Genomic DNA, 27,857 nt, shown 5'->3' with positions numbered 1-27,857 from the left:
AATGATCTCATGTGCGGTTGCCCGGCTGAGCGTTGCATTGTGGGACCGTCTCATCCACGGTGTGTTCGACTCGCATGCTGTCGGCGACAACAACCCATGCACCCGCTCACCTGCTCACTCTCCACACTGCAGGTCACACCACTTCTCTTTCTGCTTCTCTCGTCCTCGCACTGGTCCACTTTGGGAATGCCCTCCACATCCGTCTCTTGCCCCACGTTCTTATTACCTTGATCAGATACGAAAACAAATACTAAACCAACTGCGTTGACTCTTATCTGTTTTACCTTTGCGAGTTCTCCTTGCTGCATGCCGCTTGATGCTTTGAGCCTTTTGGGTCTTAGGGTCATAGGGCCCAAAGGCTCAACAACCGTGATAAAGACAAAAACAAACCCTCCTGGAACAAAAAAAATTACCGCAATATCTTGTTATTCGCGTCAAGGAGCATAAACCACCACCATGCACACTCCGGTCATCCTCGCGGCAGTTTTTGCCTCGTCATCAAACAAAGACGGTCAATGCATCACTTGCTTTCAGATGCGCTTCTGCGGCCGTCTGGAACGCTCTTCCTTCCGATATTAGGAAACCACTGGAGCTATGCACTTTTAAATCATCTAGATTGAAAACTAATTTCTTGAGAACTGCTTTTTGTGTTTGGTTTGTTGTCCTTCCTTTGCACCTCCAATTAGCACAGTTGGCTACGTACGGTGCGAAAGAATTTCAACATAAAACACTGGGATGTGCTCAGCGGCCTGTAAACGTTGTCGCATTTTTGTAGGAGTACTCAGTGGCATTGGCAGATTATCAACACTCTCCTCCTCCTCCGCCACCACACCAGGCCATCCCCCCTAAGGATGGGCGAGTCCTTAGTGGGGTGAGTGCGAGGTTCATGGGCCCATTTCCCTGCTGTATCTTATCGACCCCTGTTCTCTCGCTGCAACAACTATTTATATTTTCTCTTACAACCAAGGCTGTGCGCAAGCAAGTGGGGGGGGGGGGGGGCTTGTGATTTTTTCTGGTTCTGTCAATTAGGCTGCAATGCCACCATTTTCAAGGTCTCTTTTGTGTCTTTGCGAGCTATAGGAATTTTTTTTTGCAACAGGAAAAAACCCTCCACTGCACGTGTGAAATCGTTACGAGCGAAACGCACGAGCGAGCCAGACTCGCGGCGCGAGCAAGCCAATAGTGGGAATGTGCCATTTCCGCGGGCGGTGACGAAAGATGACGCGATTAATATTCGTTTAGTGCTTTAAATACGTGTGCACACCACTCTGTGCCGCGTATGACCAAATCGCCCCGAGGAATGTGTGTTGAACTTCTTTTGCACCGTACGTCGCCGAGCGTGCTAATCGGAGGTGCGGGGGAGGGACCACAGACGAAACACAAAAAGCTATTCTCAAGAAATGAGTTTTCAATCTATATTTAAAAGTGCTTAGCTCCAGTCGCTTCCTCGTATCGGAAGGAAGAATGTTCCAGACGGTCGCATATCGCACCACTTGCCAGAAGCTAAACAGTCTGGATAGTCTTTACATCATTAGGCCTCCTTTGCCAGTACCAAAATATAATAATAGGGTTTTTCCCCTTTGTTCTGGCAAAAGGCCTTTTGGCGTCCTCTGGTCTAGCACCAATTGAGATGAGGCTCAAAAGAAAGCTCTCTGGTGTGGACCAATCAGTTTCAAGGACAATAATGCATATATTATCAGAGTGTGTTTTTTGTTTGCATTTTGACCACAAGTATTGTGGTTAATGCACACATGATTCCTTATTAAAAGGTTTAAGTTTTGTTGCCAGAACAAAGGGGAAAACCCCGATTATTATAGTTTGGATAATGCTTGGATGTGCGACTAATGAGCGCAGAAGGTTGTTAAAGGCTGCTGCCACATTTAAGCAAACACATTGCACAGTACTTCCATGCTCCCACATTTAAGTTTTCCACATTCACCGACCGCGTGATGCGGGGTCGCGATTCGATTTATGTTTGTCTCTTCTGTACATTTTTGTTCAATCCTTCAACCTAAATGTTACGTCCGCAACATGATATGCGAACATTTTTAATAATCGATTCTCTCAATAATCAATTTTAATCAGGCATTTGTAATTAAATCGATTAAAATTGCTCCTTACGCACTGCATGCGTGCATTTAACCCTTTCCCTTTCCGAAACGCCTGCAAGTTGTACGGTGGGACCCGATCACATTTGCATTTTGGAAAGAGCAACCGGCTAGCGGTAGTTTTATTAATAGGGGCATAGCGCCGTTGTTTTTTTAAAGACATTGTACTCACCGCAGAGCACCGTAGTGACACGACCGCTCTCTATGATAGCTGGCGCCAAACTGTGCCGCACTCCCTCCCCCATGGCTTTGTGGGAGCCTCGGTACGCCCTCCGACCTGAAGACGTACCGACAAAGATATTCCATTCTCGTTTTTCTTCCGATTCCGTTTGCTGTGTGAGAACATTATTTCCTGTTGTCTCCGTTGTCCATCTGTGGCTCGCGTTACCTCTGCAGCCACTAGGGGCGCCACAGTTCACCTTCGTCGGCCATGTTTGAGTCATCCCTGCGGGGATGAAGGCCTCCCCAATCCGCCACCAACTCCCACAGTGCTGCCATGTAATCCAGCCGTCTCCTGCACACGGGCCAATTGCTTCGCTCCATTTCCTCGATACGGGTCGTCTCGGACGAGTTCCGTTCCTCGGCTGGCATTCCGTCGTTATTGTTGGCCGTCTAGCGACGCGTCCTGCCCGCTTAATTGTCTTAACAACGCGAAATAGGTCATTGGCTTGCATACGTTGTAGAATCCATGCATTTCCCTCTTCGTCTCTTAGCGTGAGTTCCTGTCATGCATCTCTCCACACTTCGGTACGTTCTTTAAAGTGCCCCCCCCCCCCCTCCGTTTTCTTCATTAATGATCGTGTTTGCTTCGCAGACATCGCGCTACAAATTACAACCAGCGCCGTCATGTATTTTATTACGACGCTTCATTCACCATGATTACGCATAAAATAAAAACCCCGCAAGAATCGAATCTTGGATCGAATCGTGGCCTCGAACCGTTACAAGCTATCGAATCGCGAGGCGAGGGTGGGGATCGTACGGTACAAACTGTTGCACAACTAATTTGTCACTTGAGCATCACAGCAGGAAGCACTTAGGTTTGATTCCCTACTCGGCCACCTTTTTGCATTGCTTTTGTACATTAAAGTAATCATCGACAAATGCATTCGTCATCGTTAACACGACCACCCCACCCCTCGCCTTCCCCCCCGCCCCTCGCCGCAGGACTCTTACGATGACGAGGTGGAGCTGTACCGCCACCACCTGGAGCAGACGTACCGCCTGTGCCGCCCGTGCCAGACGGCCGTCGAGTGCTACATCCGGCACCAGGACCGGCAGATCCGCACGCGCATGCTGGACCTGCATGCGCGGCAGGCGCCGCTGGGTCGCTACGCCGACAAGGCGAGACCCCACACCCCCCCACGCCCGCGAGCGTCTCACGAGAAGTGGCGGAGGAAAGTGGCGCGGGACGTTGGGTGTCGCTGGCGGCGCGACGCTCGGCTAGCCCAGGCCCCCCGTGCCCCCCCCCTCCACCCCCCCCCCCCCCCCCCCCCCGATGAAAGCCTTGAGGCAGGGCCCGTGCCGCACATTCGATCCTCTCTCGTTCGGCGAACGAGCAGATGTCGGTTGGTTCGTTTGATCGTCATATTTGTTAATTTATTTAAAATGTGCCTTGAACAGGGAAGGGTTGACTCTAGTATACGGGGGTTCTTCAGTTTCCTGCTCATTAATGGCATTGGCCAAAGATCTCAATTGCAGGACTCTTCTGAAATGAAATGGGAGGGGGGGGGGGTAGATAAATAAAGTTTTGAGACTCAATGAGGCTTTTCCCGGCTAGACAAATGGCATTCAATAATGATCAACTTACCTTCCCCGAGCCTCCCAGCCAACGAGAACGCACGGCCGATTTCGCCGCACGGTGACGATTATCCCCATCTTCTTGGTTCTTTCGGTAAAGTCACGTAGAAGGGAAATAATAAAATAATAAAAATATAACATAATAAAATACAATTCTCACGACGTTTCGGCCACAACGCAAGCAGCCGTCCTCAGGTGAAGAACAGACGCTGTCTTTCCCTTCTACGTGACTTTACCAAAAGAACCATGAAGATGAATCCCTGCAGTCACGAAAGTTTTAAATCGAGATTATCCCCGTGTCGCCGTTGCCACCCTCCGCAGCTGTCGCCGCAGCAGTTCTCCGCCCGGCTGCCCAAGAAGGTGGTGCTGCTGCGCGTGCTGGCCTTCGCCTGCTGCGCCGCGCTGGTCGCCACGGCGATGCTGAGCGGCGGCACCGGCGGCAGCCAGGACACCGCGGCTGGCGCGCGGAGGTCCCCGAGCGTTCCGCCCGGGCCGCCCGTCGCCACGAATCAGGCGGGGGGGCTTCCCCCGCGCAACGGCACGGGCCCGCGCGGCGAGCAGGCTCCGGGCGGTGGCACCGCGACTGGCACCGGTGCTGGTACCGGCGCTGGCACCGCGACTGGCACCGCGACCGCCTCCCTCCTTGAGACTGTGCTGCTGTACATCCCGGTAATAGTTTTAATTAATTTAATTCATCCATCCGTTTGTTCATGTGCTTTATTTAAAACCCAGGAGAGAGCAGACCTGAGATCAATTACAATTATAATTTTGTCAACGATACACATAAATTGTAGTGTAATTATGATTGCAGTCTCGGCTGATGGTGGCTGGTTGTGTGGGTGAGTGAGTGGATGGATGGATGGGTGAGTGAGTGGGTGGGTGAGTGGGTGGGTGGGTGACTGAGTGTCCGTGCCGTTGTGACCAGCAGTAGTGGTGGTTGAACAAATTCCGGACGAGACAAAACAGTCAGCCTGATAACCCGAGTCCTCGGCATGGGTGGTGAAGGAACCAATGGCTGACGTTCAAGTGAACCGTAACCCACGATAGGGAGTAGTGGCGATAAAACAGTGACAAGGAGGCGACTGCCCGCCGAGAGAGCGACCCGCTGGGGAAGATCAGCTTGGCTAGCCGTGCGCTCGCGGTCACTTCAATCCCTCCGGGGGGGGTGGGGACCTGTGCCCGCAGGTGCCGGAGGGCGCCACCGAATTCCTACACCATGCCTGGGGCCTCGGTGAGGATCACCGTCTGGGCCTTGCCTGCTGCGGCCTCTCTGCCTGCCTGCTCAGCGTGTTGCTCGCTGGCCGCCTCCGGTACAGTACGCTCACAACGCGCCCCTCCCCCCTCTCCCCGGGGGCTTTTGTTTTTTGTAGTTTTATTTTTAAATGTATTTTTTCTTACTTAGCAATTCCATGCCGTGGCTTAAATCCCGCGGCATCTGCAAGCACCGTGCGTCCGTCACGTCTCGCCTCAAAATCTATTCGAAGGGGCACTTAACGTGACGCGCAATACTCGGAATAATTTTTGTATAAACCAAAAAAGCATGAGAAAAGTTCAAAATGAGCAGGGTAAAATCGTAGCGATGGGAAGAGGTGCGTTCGTTTTGACAATAGTGACACGTCTTTTCGTCGGTGAAGATTATCTTCTTGGTTCTTTCGGTAAAGTCACGTAGAAGGGAAGTAATAAAATAATAAAAATAAAACACAATAAAATAATTCTCACGACGTTTCGGCCACAACGCAAGCAGCTGTCCTCAGGTGAAAACCAGGTCCGTCGAGGCGACAGAGTCTGAATGAAACAGCACACGACTCTCTCGCCTCGACGGACCTGGTTTTCACCTGAGGACGGCTGCTTGCGTTGTGGCCGTAACGTCGTGAGAATTATTTTATTGTGTTTTATTTTTATTATTTTATTACTTCCCTTCTACGTGACTTTACCGAAAGAACCAAGAAGATGAATCCCTGCAGTCACGAAAGCTTTAAAAAGGTGAAGATTATGTCGCTCAACCACGATGCACGGCGTCCAGTTGTGCACGAGAAGACGTTCGGCTTACGGTCATGGAACGAATGTAACAATACTCACGCCAACTCATGAATACGAGCGCATTAGCTGGACTACCCGGGCCACTCAGTCGTGAAACTCATCGTTTACGTTTGGCGAGATGTTAACTAGCTCGCCTGTTTAACACGTAGGTTTTCGCGACCAATATTATTCATAATATAGGTTTTTGGGTTAGTGCGGCCTGGAAGCGTATTATTAAATAAATACAATTACAATTCTTTATAAGGGAAACAAATACCAATGAATAACAATTGAATGATTACCAATCTATATAATTACAATACCCTCCCCCTCCTTGCCTCGAATCACTGCACCTGATTGAATTAAATGATGACGTCACCCTGCTGCTGCTCTATTTAAGACCGGGAGCAACAGGAGAGCTTCACCATTTTTGCCCGATGAAGCTTATTGTAATTACCAGCGAAACGTCGTACTAAAATTTTAAAATGCTGTTGATTCTCTCTTCAACACACCGGTGGGCTAAATAAGTGAATTATTTTGTCCTTTGAAAAACGTGATACATTTTTACTGTTTGGCCGTGTCGGGTGGTGGAGGGTTACGACACATTTATAAATAACGCGATCTGACCCAAAAACCTATATTATGCCTCACCTGGTATACAGGGGGTTGTGGGTCCCATCCCGACCCTGACGACTATATATTTGGAGTTTGCATTTTCTCTCTCTCTCCGTCGTTGCGTGGATTTTTCCTCCACATTTAGAAACATGCATTTATAGTATTTGGCTGCTATAAATTTCCCCATGATAAGCCACTTGAGTTATGATTTGTGAGCTGTATTGCTCAGTGGGCCTTATCTGGTGCAATAAAAAGTTACTTTCATATCTGTGTCGACGCGCGCTGGAGTATAGAGCGGGTTTAGAAAAACAAGTAAAATAATGAGTAGATAAATCTGTCAGCGGAAATACCTGAAAAATGAAAATAGTTGAGCTCATATAAGCGTGCGGCGGTCAAATCCGCTTCGTTCTTGGCTTTGCTTTAACGCACCTGCTAGCTTTTCCTTTTTTTTTTCTTTTTTTCCCTTCGTCTCCTTGACGGCTCTTGAGAAATGCTGATGCGGCAGCCGCGGATAAAGTAGTTTGACCTTTGTCAGGTCATTGAGTGACTGAGAGACACGAGGAAGGCCAGAGGTGATGGGGCACGCGGAGTTGATGGGCTGAGACGGAGGAGCGAGTGACGGCTGAAAGCGGTGACTCTAGAATTATTATTTCGGATCGTCCCCCTTGGCCCTGCCGGGTTGTCCGTGTTTCCCTACGTGGAGGACAGCCGTCGTTGTGATCATCACTGTCCTCAATCGGTGATCCTTCCTGCTAACACATGGGCTTTCACGTGCAATGTTATTCATAATAAACGTTTTTTGGGTTGGATCACGGAAACATCCACGTATTGTTTACCCACCTCCACCCGACACAGCTGATTCGTAAGGTTTGTCACGTGAACAAAACGTGATAACATCACCTTGCTCTATTTAAGACCGGACACAGGAAGACGTGTACACAATTTTGGCAAATCGCCTGAAGAAGCTGGTTGTAATCGCCATCAAAATGTCATAGTGGAATTGTGAACGTTGTGGCTTTACTCTCCACCACGTCGGTGTGCTGAAGTTGTAACGAATTGGCACATTTTGTTCACGTGACAAACCTTGCCTGTTGGCTGTGTTGGGTGGAGGTGGATTAACGACACATTTCTATTTACGCGCACTAACCCAAACACATTTATTTTGGATATACGTGCTCTTACAGGTTTCCAATTCGCTTCCAGGTGTTCCGGTAAAGACGTATTGTAATTATGGCGGTATAGTCAATTGCAAATTGTGCTGCCGGAATATATACACGTGGAGCAAACACGAGCGATGTGTTTCCGGGTTGTTCCACGAAGTTGTTGGCCGTGATGTCCGACGTTTCGCTCCACGTGCTGGGAGCTTGCACAGGAAGTGAACTTCACTTGAAAAGAAATGCACTCTGCGACGGAGCTCCCGGCGCGGACAGCGAAACGTCGGACATCGTGCCGACCCGGCCAACACATCCGAGGGCTTTTCACATCGCAGCCACGAAAGCTTCCGCTGCAGCAAAGCTCAAAGCGCTGTGTCAGGCAGCGGGGATCATCTTCGAGGTCAGGGGTGGAGAGAAATATTATTTGGTTTGGCGTGCACAACTAAGGCGTGTGGCAATTTGTGAACAATGCGCCCAAGGACGGGATGATTTCGAGAAAGATTTTATTTTTTGGTCCCGCGACCGATCGCTCAGGCGCGGGCCCGGCTTTGAATAGACCACCATTGACCACTAAAAGGGATCCAAAGGCGAGGGCGGGGGGGGGGGTCCTTTCAATTCACAGGCGGCCACTCGCGTGCCTGCGTGGCCCCGCGCTTGCCTGCCCGTTGAGAGACGCGAGCCCAACTGCGACTCGATGCGATGACCCGCGCCGCGTGGTGAGCGCCCGCCGCTGATTGCCAAGTTTAACCGGCGGAACTCCAAAAGATGTCCCCTCCCTCTTTTGGGGTGGGGGGACAGTCCACGCCGTTTGAAGACAATAGGCGTGGCTTTCTTTTCATCAAATCTGACATGCGCAGCGCTTGAGAGAGAGAGAGACGCCCTGAGAGAGCAGGCGGTTGTTACACTTGAGCGGCACGCATATCTGCGCTGCCCTCTGTACTGAAACGTAAGCCTTTTCTTCTAGGTGGGTGCTTTCACAGACAAGTGGGCAGAAAGGGATTTTTTTTCTTTTCCCTCCGCCAAAATGTCGAATGGCGACGGACGTATGCGTGCACGGGACGTTTTGTTCTGTGAGTGAGATTGAATGCCCGGGGTGGGGGGGGGGACCGGGTTTTCGGCTTCCTTTGACAAAATCGGTCGTTGAGAGAGACAAGAATAGAATGTAGAGATGTGTTTTTTGAGAATTTTGGCTTTCACTTCTGCACGTCATATTCATTGAGATTAATTATCCACGCAAAACTGTTTCATCTTGTTTGAATTTACTTTCACACAAAAGCCTCGGTCACAGGGCACGTCAACGTCGTGAATATTTGGTTGTTCATTGGATTGGGAAAACAATTTTTTTTAAGAATTTTAAGTTTAATTAGTGTCACGCTTACATCGAAGAGTGTCTCATTGTCAATCGGTCTGTCAGCCAGTCATGGCACTTGGTTGAGTATTGTTCAGCATATCGAGTCTGGTAATGGTTCGCTCTGAACAAAACACTGGGGACCTATAGCATTGATTTCGTGATGAGCTATGTGCAAGCTTTGACCTTTGAGCTTGAACGGAAAAAGCTAGATTTTTTTCCTTCAAATTTTTCACCTTGCTATTTACAATGTAAAATTGACTGGGTGTTAGTGGGAAAAGCCGTAATTAGGCGAAAAATCACTTATGCTATGCGTGCACTTTTATTAACGTTTCTTGTTTAGAAATAAAATCCACCTCATCTTTATGGATGCGCTGGCATTGTTCAATTCTTTATACTTGCTTGTAATTTTTATATATAGCTCGTTTCAAAATGTAGGTATTTCACAATTAAAGCGCTCTGGGTAAAGTTATGTACATTATGACGTACATGCCAGCGATAGGCAAAAAAAAGTATATCTAATAGTACGAACAAAGCGCGAGTAAAATATTTTTTGAACGCTTGCTGAAAGCATTCACCCTCGTCATTCACTGAACAAAATCAAGTTACGGAGAGCTACAAATTAATTGCGTCCGTTTTAGAGCGATAGCGTGCGCGCGTACTGTACGTCTGTTTGACACCACCGTGTCAGAGATAAACATTTCAAAGTGACGGGCGATGTGGAGCAGTCCCCTGAGTTACGGAACGGGTGGAGAGCCCCGCCCCCCCCCCCCCTTTTCATCGTCTTGTCAACAAGCGCACTTCGAACTGCGCCCTGCTCTCGCCTCCCGTTGCAAAAGGAACCAGGCGTAAGTGTGTGGGTGAGTGAGTGGGTAAGTTTATGTTTGTAAGCGCTTTGAGCTTCTTTCGCACCGTACGTTGCCAACCATGCTAATCGGAGGTGAGGGGCGGGGGGGGGAAGGACAACAAGCTAAACGGCAACAACAAAAAGTGCACGACTGAGAAGTACGCGCGTGCCCGCCTGCTCGCGTGTGACCAAATCGCGAGGCGGGCGCCCAATCTCGTCGTCGGATCGTGGAAGCTAAGCAGGTTTCAGCCTGGGGGGGACTGCGCTTCGACCGGGCGACGGTCGTGTTGTTTCTGTTTTAAAGCAACGGATAGTGAGCACGGGCCCAAAACGCCGAGCAGCATGCCGGAGTTAACCAACCCAGCATTCACCGGCGCGGTGAAGTACGGTTAAAAAAAATATAACGACCCATGCGGCATGGGGAGATTGCCCCTCATCCAGCAGTGGATCGAGGACCGCGTCTGCTCTAGGCCGCAGGCTTGCGTGGAGAGGCCTGCGTGGAGAGGCCTGCGCGAGGTCGCGCGGGGTGGCAGTGTCAGGTGTGGAATGTGACGAGGCTCGGGCCCCCCCCACCTCTGGGCAACGCGAGAGGGAACTGACAGACATGGATCACGGGGGCCCGATGCTGGTTTGGCTAACCTTTCAACCCTCCTCTCATTAGCCAAAGCGTTGCTAGAAAATAATTTGATGGCAGAGGGGGGAAAACCAAAAAAAGTTGGCAGGGGGTGGGAGAGAAGCTTCCATGGGGGGAAAAGGGGAGAAAAAAAAAAGTCCTCCTCTTCAATCGCGTGGGAAACTTTTTACGCGCGCCCGTTGCGCTCAAGGGATTCGCGCGCCGTGGTCTCGGCGCGGTCACCGATGACTTTCAAATTGAAATAACCAAGAGCTGAAATAACCAAGGTGAATAACCGTGGAGCATTTGGCAATGGGGTGGTGGTTAAACGGTCACAGGAAGGAATTTAATGTCATATCGAGGGGCCCCCATCAAACTTAACGTGGCCCTGCCTGCGAAAGGCCATGGGACTTTGAAAAATCCCAGAATGCTGAGGTGCCCGGGAGGGTCGGAGGTCAGAGCCATACCGCTACTGTGGGCCGTTCTCTCGCACAAAGAGTTGCGCTGCTGTGCGAGATATCCGTGCGAAGAGTTCACGTCATGACATGCCGCCTATAGGACAATCACAATAACATTTGGCGGGGGGGTGGCGGGAATTACATATATGCATATATTAAAAAATATTGTGCAGTGAAGTCATTGTTTTTGAAAAGCTGAGTGGTTAATATTGCACCCTGACTCGACGAATATATTTGCCCTTAAACTCCCTCTTGTTTCCATTCCACAAATACAATTGAGTCGGCGAACTCGAAGTTAATTATGTAAAACCAGCGCAAGGTCGCATCGCTTGAATTCTATCGCGAACACGTAGCCCAATGGGGAGCGTACATTTCCGAACAACATTAGCCGAGGCAGGCAGCTCCAGTGGTGATGTCACGAAATGGAGCAAGCTTGTTTTGAACGACAGGTGTGACCTGTCTCGGTCTCCTCTGAAGCCGGTTAAATTAAAAACTGAGCTAGCAGCCACCCCGTTACCGGTAAGATGCACTCCTTGTACCCAGGCCTACAAGGCTTATGGTGACAGTTCGAATGTTCAAAGAAAAAGCAGTGGATTTGTAACAATATCACCCACCCCTGCCACCCCCTCTCGCGATTCGATGAATTGTCACGATGATTCTAGATAAAAAAAAAATATATATTTATATTCCGGTGAACGTAATGCCTCTCGCGGCTGCCGAAGGTCACGAGAACCGGTGACGCGCGACACGGATGCGAATCGCAGGCAAGCCCACGTGACGATGCTTCGAGATTAAAATCGATCGCGGTCGAGGTTCTCGCGTGTTTCGACGTGCGAGCGTCTCGCGGCGAGGGTGCGGATCGATTCTGTGTTTTCAATAACGTTGTAACGCATCAAGACGTTACGTGTTCGCCGAGCGGGAAATAATGGATGCCGCGGTGACGGGATGTTAACCATTCCTCGCCTGGTATACTACAGTAGGTTTGATCCCAACCCTTACGCCTGTATATTTGGAGTTTGCATGTTTCTCTCCCCATGGTCCCATGGTTTTTGGGTGTTTTTTGCATGTCCACGTGATAAGCCACTTTGTTGAGCGTAGGCTCGACGTGAGCGCTGGAGACACGGTCGCTCAGGGTTCCCCCCGTGCCACCTTTAGGGAGCATTCTTCATGAGCCGACAGGGAGCACCATTTAATAATTCGCATGTGTCCACGCTTCATTATTTATTTAATGGGTGCGTATACAGGGGCGTAATGTGCATCTGCGTGTCGTGACGTGTTTTCTACGTGCATGCGTAGCGTTAGTGTAGCGGTGAGCGCGCCGCTGCCCTACGAAACCCGGCGACCCGAGTTTGATTTTCGCTCACGACACATCAACACCAGTGACGATTACTTTGCAGGTGAAATATTTAAAATAATGGAACCAAAAAAAAAACTCTCCACCCCCACCCACCCCCGTCCCTGCCGGAGTGAAACTGCATCACAACGCTGCTAAGTCCCACCAGGTGCCCCTTCAAGGTCAAGGGGTTGGATGTGGGCGCACCCCAATTAGAAGGTTTTGCGAAGTCTTTTTGTGTCTTTTGGCAAAGAGTGGTGCGGAAACCCTGGAGGTGATGAAGCCCGTTTGGGGAGTGCTCACCGCCTTTGAACAGCGGGGAAGCCGACGCTCACCGCTTTGCTGCTTTTTTAAATCCTTTATATTAAGTTCGCTTGCTTGCTTGCTTGCGTGCTTGCGTGCTTGCTTGCGTGCTTGCTTGCTTGCTTACGACCGTGCAAATATTTCGGTCGTTTTTTAACCCACTTCCCGTGATCCAATCGAGCTGACATTTTCCACACAGACTCGTTGTGCGAGACAATTAATGTTCGTGAAAAAAAATTCCCAAAATTTTACACTGTTTATGGAAAACAAATTAAATATTTAATTACCAATTGCTTAATACTGGCAGACAATCATCTGACCCATAGGTGGCAGCCATCTCAAGCCAGAGGACGAGAAGACTCTAGCCGCCACGCATATAAAGGATTTATAGTGAAACACTTTGTTTTTACGGGTTTACTTGTTTCCCCTTCCTCTTTCTTTCTTTCTACCCTGCGTGTGTCCTTGGGACAAATCGCCAGTTACGCACCGGTGAGACGTGCACTTTTCTAGTGCCATTTAGGCTGGTTGGCTGTTGTGAATTTCCACGTGATAAGCCACTTCGTTGAGCTACCGTTTGTGGGCAGGTCGCTTCTGGCAAAGGAGCTGATAGCTCAGGGGGCTTTACCTGGTTAAAATAAGCACACATATTTTGGGATAGTTTCCTTACCTTTCCCCATACTTTGCACTCCTATTGTGTTTTTGTATAGTTTGTTTTTGTTGCTTTCTGACCTGCTCATAGTGGGAATCTGTTAAAAAATTAGCTTTGTAGCTCATCGGATTCCTCCAGTGTTAGTAAAGATTCTGATTCGCAGAGAGGCCAACCAAAAAAACACATTTCCCACATCGACGTTGTTTCTGCACCTTCAGACGTTGTTTTTGCACCGTCAGAGATAAGGCGTCGCAAAATTCGAGCCCATTGCTCTTGCTCTTTGATGCAGTTCTGGTTTAAACTGGTCTATGTCTGTATGTAGGTTGAACTTCTTTCGCACCGTACATAGCCAGCCGTGATAGCCGGAGGTGCGGGGGAAAGGCAACAAACTAAACACAAAAAGCAGTTCTGAAGAAATGAGTTTGCCATGTAGATTTAAAAGTGCATAGCTCCCAGTGGCTTCCTCGTGAAATGTAACCGCACAAAGCGGTGGAATGTGTGAATCACAGGGAAAAAGAGGTGTACATATATATAAAGTGTTTAAATTTTTTTATTAATGCTCATCGTCGATTGATATTTTCCGTGGCCAGGAATCAAACTGAAGTACGCACCGGTTTCATAATGCAGAGCGGTAACCACTAAGGGGCCATCCATTTCGTACGCACGCAAAAATCTGTCAAAACTTGACCCCCCCACCCCCCGTCCCTGTACGCACGCGGACTTTTTATACCCCCCCCCCCACCTGCGTACGTACGCCTGACTCACCTCCTCGTCGAATCCTATAGAACGGCCGATATTTAGTCCACGCAGAAACGATCAAGGATTAATAATATTAACGTGTTTAAGCAAACAAACAGTCCACCGCCGGACTATCTAACTCATTTGGAGGCCAATGTAGGCAAATTATTATCGAGGCTTCCCCCCCCCCCCTTTCCTATGCGCACATTGTCAGTAGACCCTGTTGTATATGTTGGTTATCAAAATTTGTTATGTTGTATGCGTGCGTGGGTGAAATTATTATGTTGTATATGTGGGTTATGAATATTCAGTGAAAATAATAATAATCAAATGAAATTTGGCCAAATGTGTAATTATCCGGAAATATGTTAATTTATGTAATTATGCACATTTAATTATGCCAATTCGAGAGGTAATCGTAGTAATTATGCGAGTGGGTGTAATTATGATAATGCAAGTCGTTATGATAACCAGACCCCGCCTCGGTGACGAGGGTGGGTTATCGATCGGAATAAGGCAATTAATCGTATGCAGTTATGCAGGTGTGGTGTAAGTATGCAAGATTAACTTAGATTAACTCGGCATCGTTGTCTAGGTTCGTCTCATTCTCGCTTTAACATTCCCAGAGTGGGTATTCGTGGTTATATTTTAGGTCCCCGGTTCACCCCGTTATCGCTTTAACATTTACTGAGTATGTATTAGTGTGTTTATTAAGGTCACCAAGTTCAGATCTCAACGCAGAAGCAGATCTTATGCATAGATTTCAGGAAAGAATCACACAACCACTTCTGTATTAATCAATTTATTACTAATTCAACCTCAACTATGATATAGTATGCGAACTCTCAATCCCGGAACGTCAACACGGCATCAATACAGTATCATCAACGATTGTCTGATTTCACTTTGACAATGGCACATGGATCCCGCATAACGCGATGGTTGTTAGTGAGAGAGAGAGTCGTTAAAATATGCAAATACTATGCTAAGAAAAACCTTAACGTTAATGAATGATTATACTCAATATTGTTCACGCAGTACCGCACTCCTTATTGATCATACGCAACCCTTATCACGTTGTTAGCACCTTGGGTCACGGGACAGTTGAATATTCTGTAGAGGATGCGAGTACGTGCGGCGATTATGACTGAAAGATACTTGAAAGATTATACGGCGATAAAAAAACACAATCAAAAACAGTTATTATTCTTAAAGGCACCAATCTCAACAGATACATCGGCAGGTTATCTGACAACAGAATGGCTCGGAGTAAGGGCCTGCGACGGTGCTCCTTTTCCGAAGATCGTTATCTTATACCAAGTTTACTACTTGGGGACCAGATCACCTGATAAGGATCTGGTGGGCCACCACTCCCCACGTGAGCGTGGCTCGGCGGAAGGAGGTGCCAAGAATCAATTCGTATTGATGGAGTGGGTCGCTGGGTTGGTGTCGTTCCCGGCTTTTTGCTTACGTTTGCAGTTCGCCGTGCTCTTAATTTCCTTCCCTCTTCAACCTTATATCGACTATTCGCTCCTGTCTGGGTGCGATTCAATTTTGACTTAGGAAGGTTCTGATTGTCATATGCTTCGGGTCGAGTTGTATAGAAAGTATTAAAGTATGGAAATAACATTTCATATTGACTTAATGATGGTGATGGTTCAGTAGGCGTAACTTGTGGCCTGGTTTAATTGGAGTGGGTGTGAATATCAATAACTTTAGCCTACCCTGTTGTTAAATTCCGACTTTAACGTTACTTTAATAGCAATACAGAATAATTGAGCTTTTTGTCTTAACTAGGTGAACGCGAACTTCTGGTGACCCCCGCAGCCTTGTTGTTCAGCTGAGTCTGCATCCTTGAGAGATATACAACACTCTTATTCTCGTCTCACTGTGGCCATCCAACCTTCTGCTCTGGGAGTGTTATTCTTAATTTCAGGTCAAAGGCCCCCTCACGTTCAGACGTGCAGGGTTGTTTAAATCAGCTCCCTCCCCTGTGCACACAGCCTTGAGCTGACCCACTTCGTTTGACCACTCACCTTGGATTTAATAATTTAATTCCTTGGCCTTTTTGGGTTTATCTTTGCTCCCTCAGCTGCAGGAGGACAAGGCGTATTTCTACCTCCTCCCTGTGTGCACATGTTCCAACTAGCTCGGAATCCCTAAACACACAATCAGTGATGATTCCTGGCTTTCTGTGGTTGTGATTTAGACAAAGGCGCCTCTGCTTCCTTCCATTGCCTTTGAGTTGACACTGCCCTATTATTCGCCCATGTGCTGAGGTCATAGAATTCGTTTTGACTTCAGTAATATTAACATTCAGTATTGGATTAGCAAATGGGCAATGGTTCATTTATGTAGCTCGCAGCCTGGTCTCCAATTTGAGCGAGCGAGAGGATCGATAATTTAGCCTACTCTGTTGTTGAATTTCGAATTTTGACGTTACTTTAAAACCATGCAGGATGGTTGGGCTTTTTGCCTTAACTATGTCTGGCTGACTCTCCCACTGTCTCTGCCGCCTGCACGGGTGACATGTGCCCGTTCATCAGGCCTTATCTTTCCTTGAAGCAAGGTTGCAAATTCTGCCATCCTAGCCCTCCTCCAGTTCATTACTTAACAACCCCTGGTGTTTTGCAGTTTGCTGCGCTTTGGTGTGTTTTCATTCATTATAAAAAAACAAGTAAAAAGATAATATATAAAAATATCATCAAATATTATTAATATCAATTTTGGAAGAAGGGGTTAGTATACAACAACCCCCCATACGCAAGCTTATGCGTTTGGGTTAACCCCCCTCCCCCTCCATGCGTACGTACTAAATAGATGGCCCATAACCACTGCTACTATTCTTCCACCACCGTCAAGGATTTTTTTTTTTTACAAAATAACACACCCCCTCAACCTAACGAACAACTGCAGATTTGGAAGATTGTTCGTGTTGATGTGAAACGGTTTGTTGAAACTGATAGCCCAGTCGTATGCCACACCAAAACGATATGAAAAAAACATTGCATCCATTCCACTCCATTAATCAGACATGGAGGCGTTTTTTTCTTTCTTGACGACTTCCTTTGCGGCTTTTTCATCCCCGCGGGAAAGCGAACCGGGGAAGCCACATTATTAACTCACGCCTGCACGCACGCCCCTTTAGATTATTTAGATTGTTTTTGAGCTATCATTCGTGACCCAATCGCTTCTGAGAAATAAGCTCATAGCTCAGTGGGCTTTACCTGGTTAAAATATAAGAGTTTTGTTTTATTTGTGGATATATATATTTGTTAGTGATTTGTTTACCTTTCCTATGCCCTACACTCCCGTCGTGTTTTTTATGTTTGTTGTTATAACGTTCTGACCTGCCCCGACCGGACATCTGTGAAAAAGAGCTTTGTAGCTCATAGAATTCCTCCAATATAAAAACACATTCTGATTCTGATGTTCACCGCCACCCCCCTCCCCCTTCCTATTGACGGTGAATAATTATCAGATGATTCGGGTGCACTAATACAAGAATTGAGTCACTGCTATAGTAGTTAGCGCGCTGTGCTGTGAACCCGGGGTTCCGAGTTTGATTCCTTGTCAGGGCTACCATCAGTTGCGAGTGATATCAGAGCAGGACCTGCCCTGCTCGCTCTTCGTCAAACCAAGCCGGCCATGACGGTGAAGTACGGTAAAGAAAACATCCGGTGACTGACACACACACACATTCAGAGGCCTTCATCCATCGTTGGGTTGAGAATGGATTTTTAATTTAGATTTGAATTTTCCATTCTCTCTGGTTCTTTCGGTAAAGTCACGTAGGTATAAAATGAAATCAATTAAATCACAAAATGGCTTTATTTATTTAATATTTTAAATTTCTTTAATGAAATCACTAAATACACCGACCAAGTGTCGCCCTCCCCTGAGCGACATTCATCACACCGCACGCTGCTTCTCGGAAGTATTAACGGCAAACTAAAAAAAAAGCAGATGACGAATTAGCCTAGAGCTGACAAGACGAGACACGGTCATCCTGTGTGGCCACCGAAGACATCGTGATACAGCTGCCACCCATCCTCCTCCTCGTCTCTCTGGGTCTGTGGCTATGGTGGGTGTGTCTGTGTGTGTATGTGTTTGTGTGTGTCTGTGTGTGTTTGTGTGTGTCTGTGTGTGTCTGTGTGTGTCTGTGTGTGTCTGTGTGTGTGTTTGTGTATGTCTGTGTGTGTCTGTCTGTGTGTGTGTGTCTGTGTGTGTCTGTGTTTGTGTGTGTCTATGTGTTTGTGTCTGTGTGTGTGTGTCTGTGTGTGTCTGTGTGTGTGTTTGTGTATGTCTGTGTGTCTGTGTGTGTCTGTGTGTGTGTTTGTGTATGTCTGTGTGTGTCTGTGTGTGTGTGTGTTTGTGTATGTCTGTGTGTGTCTGTGTGTGTGTTTGTGTATGTCTGTGTGTGTCTGTCTGTGTGTGTGTGTGTCTGTGTGTGTCTGTGTTTGTGTGTGTTTATGTGTGTGTGTCTGTGTGTGTGTGTCTGTGTGTGTCTGTGTGTGTGTTTGTGTATGTCTGTGTGTCTGTCTGTGTGTGTGTTTGTGTATGTCTGTGTGTCTGTCTGTGTGTGTGTGTTTACGCGTGTCATGCGTGGTGCTCGCCGCCCCACCCCCTCCTGTACCGTCTTGCCTTTAGCGGACTGTCAAAGGCTATTCGGGGGATTTTTGTCTTTGTTTGCACGTGTGGCAATTATCTGTACCGGTCCTGGGCCTCCCCTAGGTCGACTCGGCCTCAAATGAGTACCTGGTGTGTGGTGTGTAAACATCGCCGCTGGGGAGACAAAGGCGGCCAGGCGTGGTGCTGGCCACCCACCCCCTTGTATGCCGTGCTGGCCTTCCAATGGTGCTCCGCTAACAGCACTTGCCCACACACTCTGTTAAGGCTACAGGGGCGACCTTTGTTTTTTGGGGAGCAGTAGTGTCGTGGTTAGCGCGCTGCGCTACAAACCCGGCGACCTCGGTTGGCTTCCCGCTCGCGGCCAACGCCGGTGAACTTCATCTGAATCAGTCCTGGGCCTTCCCTAGGTCGACTCGGCCTCAAATGCGACGTGTTAACGTCGTCACTCAGGAGACAGGGCAGGCAGAGTCCATCTCCTTTCGTTCCACCATATGGCTGATGTAGGAGAAACCCTTAGAAGGTATCCTATTGTAATAAATGGATTTAGCCATTCGTCTGAGAGTTGAAAAATTGCGGATTTACTGGCTGCAAGTCTCTATTAACTTTTTTTTTATTATACCAGGTAAGGTCCACTAAGCTACATAGACCTGGCCGCAAATGATCGCCCAATGAAGTGGCTTATCATGTGGTAATTTATAGCAGCCAGATGCTCTAAACGCATGTTTCTAAAAATGTGCAGAGAAAAAACTGGAGGATCCAAGAGAAAAATCCACTCTACCAAGAGGAGAGAGACAATCAAACTCCAAATATACAGGCGTTTGGGTTGGGATCGGACCCACGACATCCTGTATACCAGGCGAGGTAGTTAACATCTCATCAGGGTCAGGATCGAACCCACGACCTCCTGTATACCAGGCGAGGTAGTTAACATCTCATCAGGGTCAGGATCGAACCCACGACCTCCTGTATACCAGGCGAGGTAGTTAACATCTCATCAGGGTCAGGATCGAACCCACGACATCCTGTATACCAGGCGAGGTAGTTAACATCTCGCCACCGCGGCACCCTTTGGGCCAGTGCGAAGCTGCACGGTCCACGGTTTTGAGTCCACGTGCCGGATGCAGGGGCTGCGACGAGCCGGTTGGACACCATGCACGTGTGAGCAGAGTGGGCTGCTCCAGACAGGAGGGGGAATCAACGGTTTCATCTTTCTGGCAGACGTGGTGGTTGGGGGATGAGATGAAGGGCGGGTTGGGAGGGAGGAAGCGAGGGAGGGGGGTTGGGAGTGGGGTGGGGGAGCATCGGAGGGTGCCGCTATCGGTGCAAACATCGGCGCTTCCGCCATGCGGGCGGTGCTACCGCGCCACCGCCGCGTCATGCGGGGTTAGGTTGGGTTGCAGCGGCGCTTTATGGGGCAGCTCCCTAGAAATAAACACCGTATTGATTTCGCGCGGCGGAGCGGTGGAGGAGCAGTGGTTCGCGCAAAGCGCTGTGAACCCGGCGACCCGAGTTCGATTCCCGGCCATGGCTAAACAATCGTCGTTGGGGAGCGGTGGAGCAGTGGCGCAGTGGTTAGCGCACTGCGCTGTGAACCCGGCGACCCGAGTCATGCATATCAATGTTTAAATATATTGCCCGCTGTCTGTTTTCATCTGTACTGATTTAATATTTGAATTCGTGTATATCCTGCAAGAGTAATAATTATCGATTGCCGTTGAAAGCATGTATGTTTAACTTCTTTCGAATCCTATGTAGCCAACCGTACCAATCATAGGGTGCAGGGGAAGGACAATGACACGGATCATTGGCGAATGAAATGCAACCAAAAGCTGAAAAATGCACGGAGAAGCCCGGGGGAAGAATTGCATGCTGGGAATTGCACTGAGAGGCAGAAAGTGTAACGCGTGGACTGGGGACAACCGGCAACTGTTGTACCCGTGGCACGCCACAGCACGGGGAGTAGAGTCCAGCATAAAATGTTTGGGAACATTTTATAAAAGGAATGGGAAGAGAGAAGACAAGTAATGGGAAATAAGAGGAGAAGGATAAAAAATGAGTACAGGAGAGATGAGGACGGAGGAGGGAGGAGGCTGCATGAAGGCCTCGACGCTGCTGCTGCTGCTGCACGGGGCGGAGTCTGTTTTCCCAGTGGGCGGCAGCAGGGAGAGGGGTTCAGAGTGGGTGTGGCCACACAGTAAGCAGTCACGTGCTTTAGATATGTGTGTGTATGTGCATGTCGGTATTTTCAACCTGTTGGGAAAAGTAGGTTGGCTTGGGCAGGACATGTCACTAGAGAAGGTACGATGGCTGGTGGGTTGAGACTAACGACAGAGCTGCAGCCAAAGGCACCGCACAGAGAGTGGTGAAAGGGAGCTGAATGGGTTGTTGCAAGACTGAGAGAGATGGCAATGGCTTGGAAAGGATGCATTTATCCAGCAGCGGATTGGTCATGGCTGATGACAAGGACGTGGGTGTATGTTCCACAGTATTTTCTACTCCCAGGTCTCCTTTGAAAAAGGTGCTTGTGGTCTCAAATGGGCTCGGGCGCAGATTAAAAAAGGCGATGGTTGTCATAAAACGAGGATTTAACTGTCAAGTTAATTTTGCGATTGAAGCTATTGTCCTTCCCCCGCGACATCTGGTGAGCACAGTTGGCTACGCACGGTACGGAAGAAGTTCAACGTGCATTACATGTGTGCGTAAAAAAAACCGGACACTTGAATTCATCATATAGCAGTTTATCTTTCCCACGCCTGCCCCCCTTTCCTCTCGGCTGTAGTTGTCAGGTTGGCATCCAGCGGGTGTTGCTCTCGGGGTCAGAGTTCAAAGAGATCCGGCGGGCGGAAATAAGTGGGCGGCGATATTGTCGTGCGGCGTTTATTGGCTCTAAAAAAATCTGTTAGTGACCGGCGTATTGTTGTGGTTGCACGTAAACGCGGAACGGGCTTCAGTGAAAAATTAGACGCGCCAACAACACCCGGCGATAATGAAGGGGACGTTGAAAGGCGCTCGCAAGTTAAAAGCCGCGGTGGCGAGATGTTAACTACCTCGCCTGGTATACAGGTAGTAGGGGGCGTGGGGGAAATAATACAAATTTAATATAGTCCTTGAAATCTTGAAAATGGCTGGAGAAGCACGTCAGGTCAAGAGGGGAGGGGCCTTCATTGTTTCCCTAAGAAAATGCCGTCGGGCACTGATAACGATGTTGGCGCCATGGTGGCCATTTGGGGGGCATAGTACGGGGAGGTGGAGGGAAGGGGTAGATGGCAGTAGGGGCAGTTCCAGCAAACTGGGCCCCGAAAAACTTAACGTCTTAAATTAGCATTTTTATATACTCTTTGATATTCGTATTGTAGTAAAGAAAATAAGAAATTACGTGGGACACCGCTCGCTGTATTCCGTGACCTTCTGTTTCTTCCCCCCCCCCGCCTCCTTTCCCCCCGCCCCCGAACCTCTCGGCTGTGAATTTGCGAATTGTACCAAAAAACTCCCACAAACGAAGTATCGCCGGTTTGGTCGTCAGGCAAGACTCCAGTCGTCCCTGCGCGAGCACACGTGCGTCATATCTCTCTCTCTCTCTCCCTCCACTCGCGCAACTCGGACGTTGAGACGGGCTCCGCTCCCTCCTCTCCGACGGACATCATTTCCGCTCGCTCAGGGGGCTTTTGTGTTCTTTGCCGCCGCTGCCTCGCCGCGCTCATTCCTTTGTTGGCGGCCGCGTTGATATAGACACGGACCGCGCGCGGCGCGATATTGCGGGCGTCGAATTGCACGCCCATCAATCACCCCTGCGGGGTTCAAGCAGCCCCCGTTTATATCATCGATGGGGGCAAGTAAGCCACCTGTCACTGAAGCCGTACGTTTAAATGAATACGAACAGTGTTGTGGGAAATATTTTTTATTCGCGCTCCATCTTGTCAGGTCGCGGAAGGTTAAAAACAAATCAGGATGGAGCCTGATTAGTAACCGGATGGGAGACTTGTTACAGGATTGGGCTGTGAATTTAATCCGTGTGGAGCACATGAGTGTTTTCCCCCATCGTACTCGCGGTGGGTTTTCTCTGGGCACCGTGGTTTCTTCCCACACGAAGCCGAACAACTCGTTCATGGAATTGGCCGGAACATACCAATGCAGAAGGACCCTCCTGAAAATAGCATTTTGAGATTCAGTGAAGCTTTACCTAGATACACAAGTGGCACTTTTTATTGGCTCGGTTTACAATTGCGTTAGCTCCACGACATCTTGGAGACTCGCATGCATTTAGACATTGTTTGAAACACAATGCACGTTGTGTTCTGTATCGTGGTAACTGCTAGGAAAGCCTCGGATGAAGCCAAATTACTTGTCCGGATGCTCCGTCTGTTCTCAGCGGCGTCGCGAGGTTGGCATGGACCCTGGTGCAAGGACTAGCTTGTGGGGCCCAATTTGTTACGTAGGCTTTCGCCACCAATATTACATGTCCTGATTGATTTTTGGGCTCGATAACATAATCCGTAATCTGATTTCTGGCGACTGCCTGATGATGCAGGTTGTTAACCACCGACAGAACGTCGTGCCCAACTGTTAAACGTGTGTGGATCGTTCTCCCGGACACACTGGCAGTAGCTGCCGAAGCAGTCAAAAATTGGCGTGTTCATTCACATGGCAACTTCATGAATTGGCTGTGTAGGGTGGCGGAGGGTGTACGACACGCATTTTCGCTCACGGCGAACTGACCCAAAAATCAAATGCTCTCGCATAGCCCGGCGCCCTCTGGGTGCCCCGTCCGGCCCACGGGCTGTGGTGCAGTCGCACCGCCTGCACGCCCGGCAGCCACGCCACCGTCTGCGATGCTGCTTCTTCTGCGGCGGCGGTGTGCATCGGTGTCCCCGGCATGCCTGAGTCAGGCGTGTCCCGCACTCTCTCGTTGCCCCGATTGACACGCGTCCATGCGGCTCACCTTTTAAGTCTGCGAGCAAGCGCTCCGTCTGCGAGTGTCGTTCTGTCCCGCCGTGCAGTTGAAACGAACAAAGCGTGTACCTCTGCCTCTTGCAAATCAAACTCGGCTCTCAACTTATCCTTGGTAATGAACGGGGGAAGTGATGGATGACCTGGAAAATACGACAACAATTTGGAAAAATGCTAAATATTTTCGAATTACTCCGGCGCAGGATTTCGCGGTTGTGCTGCGGTGCAGTTCCCCGATGCGCACGCGGGTTGTTTCCGCGTGTCGTTCGTCACGATGTCCGACGTTCCGCCCTACGTGCTGGGAGCTTCGTCTTCGATCATATTCCGTGTGAATAGGCGGTATTATTATTACTAAGATACTGTTTAAGATGCTTGAATTAAAACCTTTTTTGAAAGCTTCAGCCCTTAAGCACCGCTTAATTTCCCATCCACCAAACACACTTGTTTTCGTAGAGTACTGACACATGCGATTTTCTCGCACATGCGAATAACATCCATCACGATGATAACCCAGCAGCATTTGTTCAACAGGCCTGACTGCTGATGAGACGCAGAATGTTGAAACCGGTTTCCCAATTTGCTTGCTTAAACAAATTATTTGTGCTGATGTAATTCCTGAAAGCCATCGGGCAGATTGATAAAATAAAAATTGTTATATGCCGGAGACAAAGAATGGAGTGTTGCCTATGTGTGCTTTTACCCATGACGATGATTGGTAGAACCGAAAAAAAATCCACTTTTTTTGTGTGACCGAGAAAAACAGCAAGGTCAGCATATCAAATTTCGTGGGAGAGGCAGACAGCTTGTTAACACATGGCCACCATCGTTAACACGGAGAGTTGAAGGCCGCCTCAAGTTTAAAAAACAAAGGGCGTTGCGCCCATGTTTGCCCAGAAATCGCGCTCCGTTGGCCGCACCTGCTCCCCCACGAGTCCGCCGCGTAATTTACGAACGGCGGGGAACACGCAGCCACCCCTCGCCACGTGGCTGGCCTCTCTCGAATCCAAGGCCCATCGCGAGAAAAACTCCCACCACTCTGCCCTGCCGACCCTGGCCTACATGGCCGGCTCAGCGAAAAATGTGGAGTGCCCAGTCCCTCGCCACCCCCCACCCACCCGCCCCCACCCTCATCCCCCCGCCCCCACTCCCCCCCCCCCCCAGGGAATGTTCACCACGTGGCTCTACGTCGGCACGTTACCATACGTCACGTGGATGGGGGCGCGGTGACGCGGTTGAGCGAGATTCGCGGTTCGAGTCCAGCCGGCCACCCTGGTTAATTTAAACCAAAAAAAAACACAAACTAAAACGAAACTATTTTATTTTTTATTTTACCAGGTAAGACCCACTTTTCAGAAGTGACCTGGCTGCAAGTGCTAGCTCAGCGAAGTGGCTTATCACGTGGAAATCTATGGCAGCAAAATACTCTAAAACGCATCTTTATAAATGTGGAGGGAAAAACCGGAGGACTCTTGAGAACTTGTAAGGATTCGGCTCATGCCATGTCCAGCAAGGTGTCTTTATCAGATGACCCACAGGCATCTCGCCGGTCGTACGGCTTGTAACACACCAAGCTTCAGCACTCCTCCTCCAGAACTTACCCTCCCCCTCCTCTCATATACCCCTGGTCCACATTCCTTGCCAGTCACTCATTCTCCAGGGCTTTGTCTCAGATTATGATTAACTGGCCAAGCATATTTGAGTTGCCTACTTAATCCCTGCCCAGGGCTTTGCCACAGTGGCGAGATGTTAACTACCTCTCCTGGTATACATGGAGGTTGTGGGTTCGATTCCTACCCTGACACCTGTACATTCAGAGTTTGCATGTTCTCTCTGTGGTCGCATGGATTTTTCTCCGGGTCCTCCGGTTTTTCCCTCCGCATTTATAAACATGCGTTTCGAGTATTTGTCGGCTATACATTTTCACATGATAAGCCACTTAATTGGGCAATAATTTGTGGCCAGGTCGCTCCTGAAAAAGAGGTATATAGCTCAGTCGGCCTTACCTGGCACAAAAAAAAAGTTTCCTTTGCCCCAGGTTATGATTATCTGGCCAGGTGCCGTCCAAATCTCCGACATAACGATCACGGTGCTTGCGGTTTGCGCGCGTGCGTGCGTGTGTTGCTCTCACTGCCCAACGGCCCCCGGCTCCAGGGTGCGTCGGATCGACGCCTGGGCCTCCCTGCTCTGGCTCCTCCTGCTGCTCATCCACGTGGCCGAACGATACGCGCCGCTGACCGCCGCCACCACCGCCGCCGCCGCCAGCAACGCTCCCTCCGATTGGCTGTCCCGCCTGCGCCTGCCCGCCACCTGCCTGTGCGCCGCCGTGGGATTGGCCGCCGCCGTGGCGACCAGGCGGCCCGCAGCGTCCTCGCGTGGGCCCAAGCCGCGAAGGTCAGATGCGTGAGCGGGAGAGACGGGCGGAGAGGTGAGGGTGAGGTGAAGGGACCCCCGCCGCTCACCAGAGCTGTATTCCGAGTGCTTTCATGAATTTTTGTTGAGGTTTGCCTTGCAGTAGAAGCTGGATGTTACACGCGCCACCCTTGGGTTGCTTGCGAGTGAGGCCAGGGCTGCAGTGTGTGCTGATAAGGATGAGAATTTTTTTCGATTTAAAGCTTTCGTGACTGCAGGGGTTCATCTCCTTGGTTCTTTCGGTAAAGTCACGTAGAATGGAAATAATAAAATAATAAAAATAAAACCTAATGAGACATTCAGACTGTCTACTCGACAGACCTGCTCTCCACCTGAGGACGGCTGCTTGCGTTGTGGCCGAAACGTCGTGAGAATCATTTTATTATGTTTTATTTTTATTATTTTATTATTTCCATTCTATGTTACTTTACCGAAAGAACCAAGTAGAAGGATGAGAATTACACCTCAACACGTTTCGTCGTCGATAACACGGTGGCCCTAAAAAGAAAAGTAGTTCGGCCAATGGCCCTCTTTCTGCACAACACTTAGGCCTTAGAAGGTTGTGTTATGCACTCTCAAGGCAGTGCTGTTCATGCATTCGTTGACGTTTCTCTGTTCACGGTGCTTGAGCACCACTGCCAATGAAGTATCACCAAACAATTTGTTTAATTTGTGAGGATGAAAATTTGCTGTGCATCTCAAAGCGCCTTTCATCACATCTTGTCCCACCCATTGCTTTGCCCTGTGCAAGTCTATCCAGTGGGCTTATATCCAAAGTGGGCCTGTATCAGAAGTTATACCCATCGCCATTCCCTCCCTCCTCCACCGGTATAATGTAAGGATGTGCTGCTTATATCAGAGTTGTGCTTGTATATCAGGTGTGCCTATATCCAGCTTCTACTGTATTGCCGTTTCTAGAAAGTGTCCATGAGATTTCACCCCACTCCCTCCCCATGCCCCCTCTCACACAAAGACTTCATTTGTCTCCAACGTGTTTCTCTTCATTTTACCAAAACCGTTCCCAACTCTCGTTCAAGAATAATTTACGAATTGGATGGCCTAAATCACGGTGAAAATAATCTGTGTGACGTTTCTTGGTTTGGCCTAGGTTAAAGGTCACACAAGGTCCTTGCCGTAAGCCATCATCACTACCTCAGGTGCCTGGTTTCTCCTGGCCAGAGTAAGCCCTCGCACTCGACTCTGTTCGACCAAAACGATTCACGTCAGCGCCATAACCAAGCGTAAATAAAACACGGACAAATGAAGTTCATGATCGTGCGCTACATCGTTTATCAGTGTTACGTCTAGTGCGCACGCGTGCACAAACTGCAGAAAGCTAACATTTCAGGCTCTGGCCCTTTATCCCCTCTAAAGGTCCCATTGCCTGAAACGCGAGCTCACTGTGCGTTCACTTTGTTTACGAATCACGTGCCAGTATTCGTGTCGGCGGTCAGTGGCGTGCTTGGATGCCGAGTGCGCAGGCCATGCAGTTGTACCGGGGGTGGGGGGCCCGTTGGGCCAGAATCAAAGAAAGACGTGGAGGTGCGGAGGGCGATTTAGAACGAGGGGGACCCCATTTAATTCCTTGCGCCAGGGCCAATGCCAACCAAGCTAGGCAACCGGCTCTGGCGACGAGATGGACGGCGCGTACATAGTCCCCCTGAGGTTTTGCGTGCAGTTTAAACCCTTAACCCTTCCGAGACGGCTGCAAGTTGCAGGGGTGGGTGTCCCGTTCACCGCTGAATCTCGCAACGCGCAAGCGGTTTCAGCGTTCATTTTATTTCGAGAGGCATAGCGCCCAAATCTTGACTTAAAGCTTTTGTGACTGCAGGAATTCATATTCTTTGGGTCTTTCGGTAAAGACACATAGATAGGTTCAAAGAA

The 27,857-nt window shown here is 49.1% G+C and overlaps 1 protein-coding gene across 1 annotated transcript in view; it reads left to right on the top strand.

Moving 5' to 3' along the window:
* The window catches only part of TMEM201 (transmembrane protein 201), a 120,558-nt gene that overhangs the window by 9,208 nt on the left and 83,493 nt on the right, over positions 1-27,857 (top strand). The window contains exons 4-7 of the mRNA XM_078869617.1: positions 3,276-3,452; positions 4,230-4,577; positions 5,094-5,218; positions 25,716-25,955. Coding sequence (XP_078725743.1) covers positions 3,276-3,452; positions 4,230-4,577; positions 5,094-5,218; positions 25,716-25,955 — 890 coding nt within the window. The remainder of the gene's footprint in view (positions 1-3,275; positions 3,453-4,229; positions 4,578-5,093; positions 5,219-25,715; positions 25,956-27,857) is intronic.

This window comes from Lampetra fluviatilis, chromosome 28, assembly GCF_964198595.1.
Source record: "Lampetra fluviatilis chromosome 28, kcLamFluv1.1, whole genome shotgun sequence".
NCBI classification, from domain to species: Eukaryota; Metazoa; Chordata; class Hyperoartia; order Petromyzontiformes; family Petromyzontidae; genus Lampetra; species Lampetra fluviatilis.
Note: the sequence above shows the minus strand (reverse complement) of the source record. Positions and strands in the feature narration are given on the sequence as shown.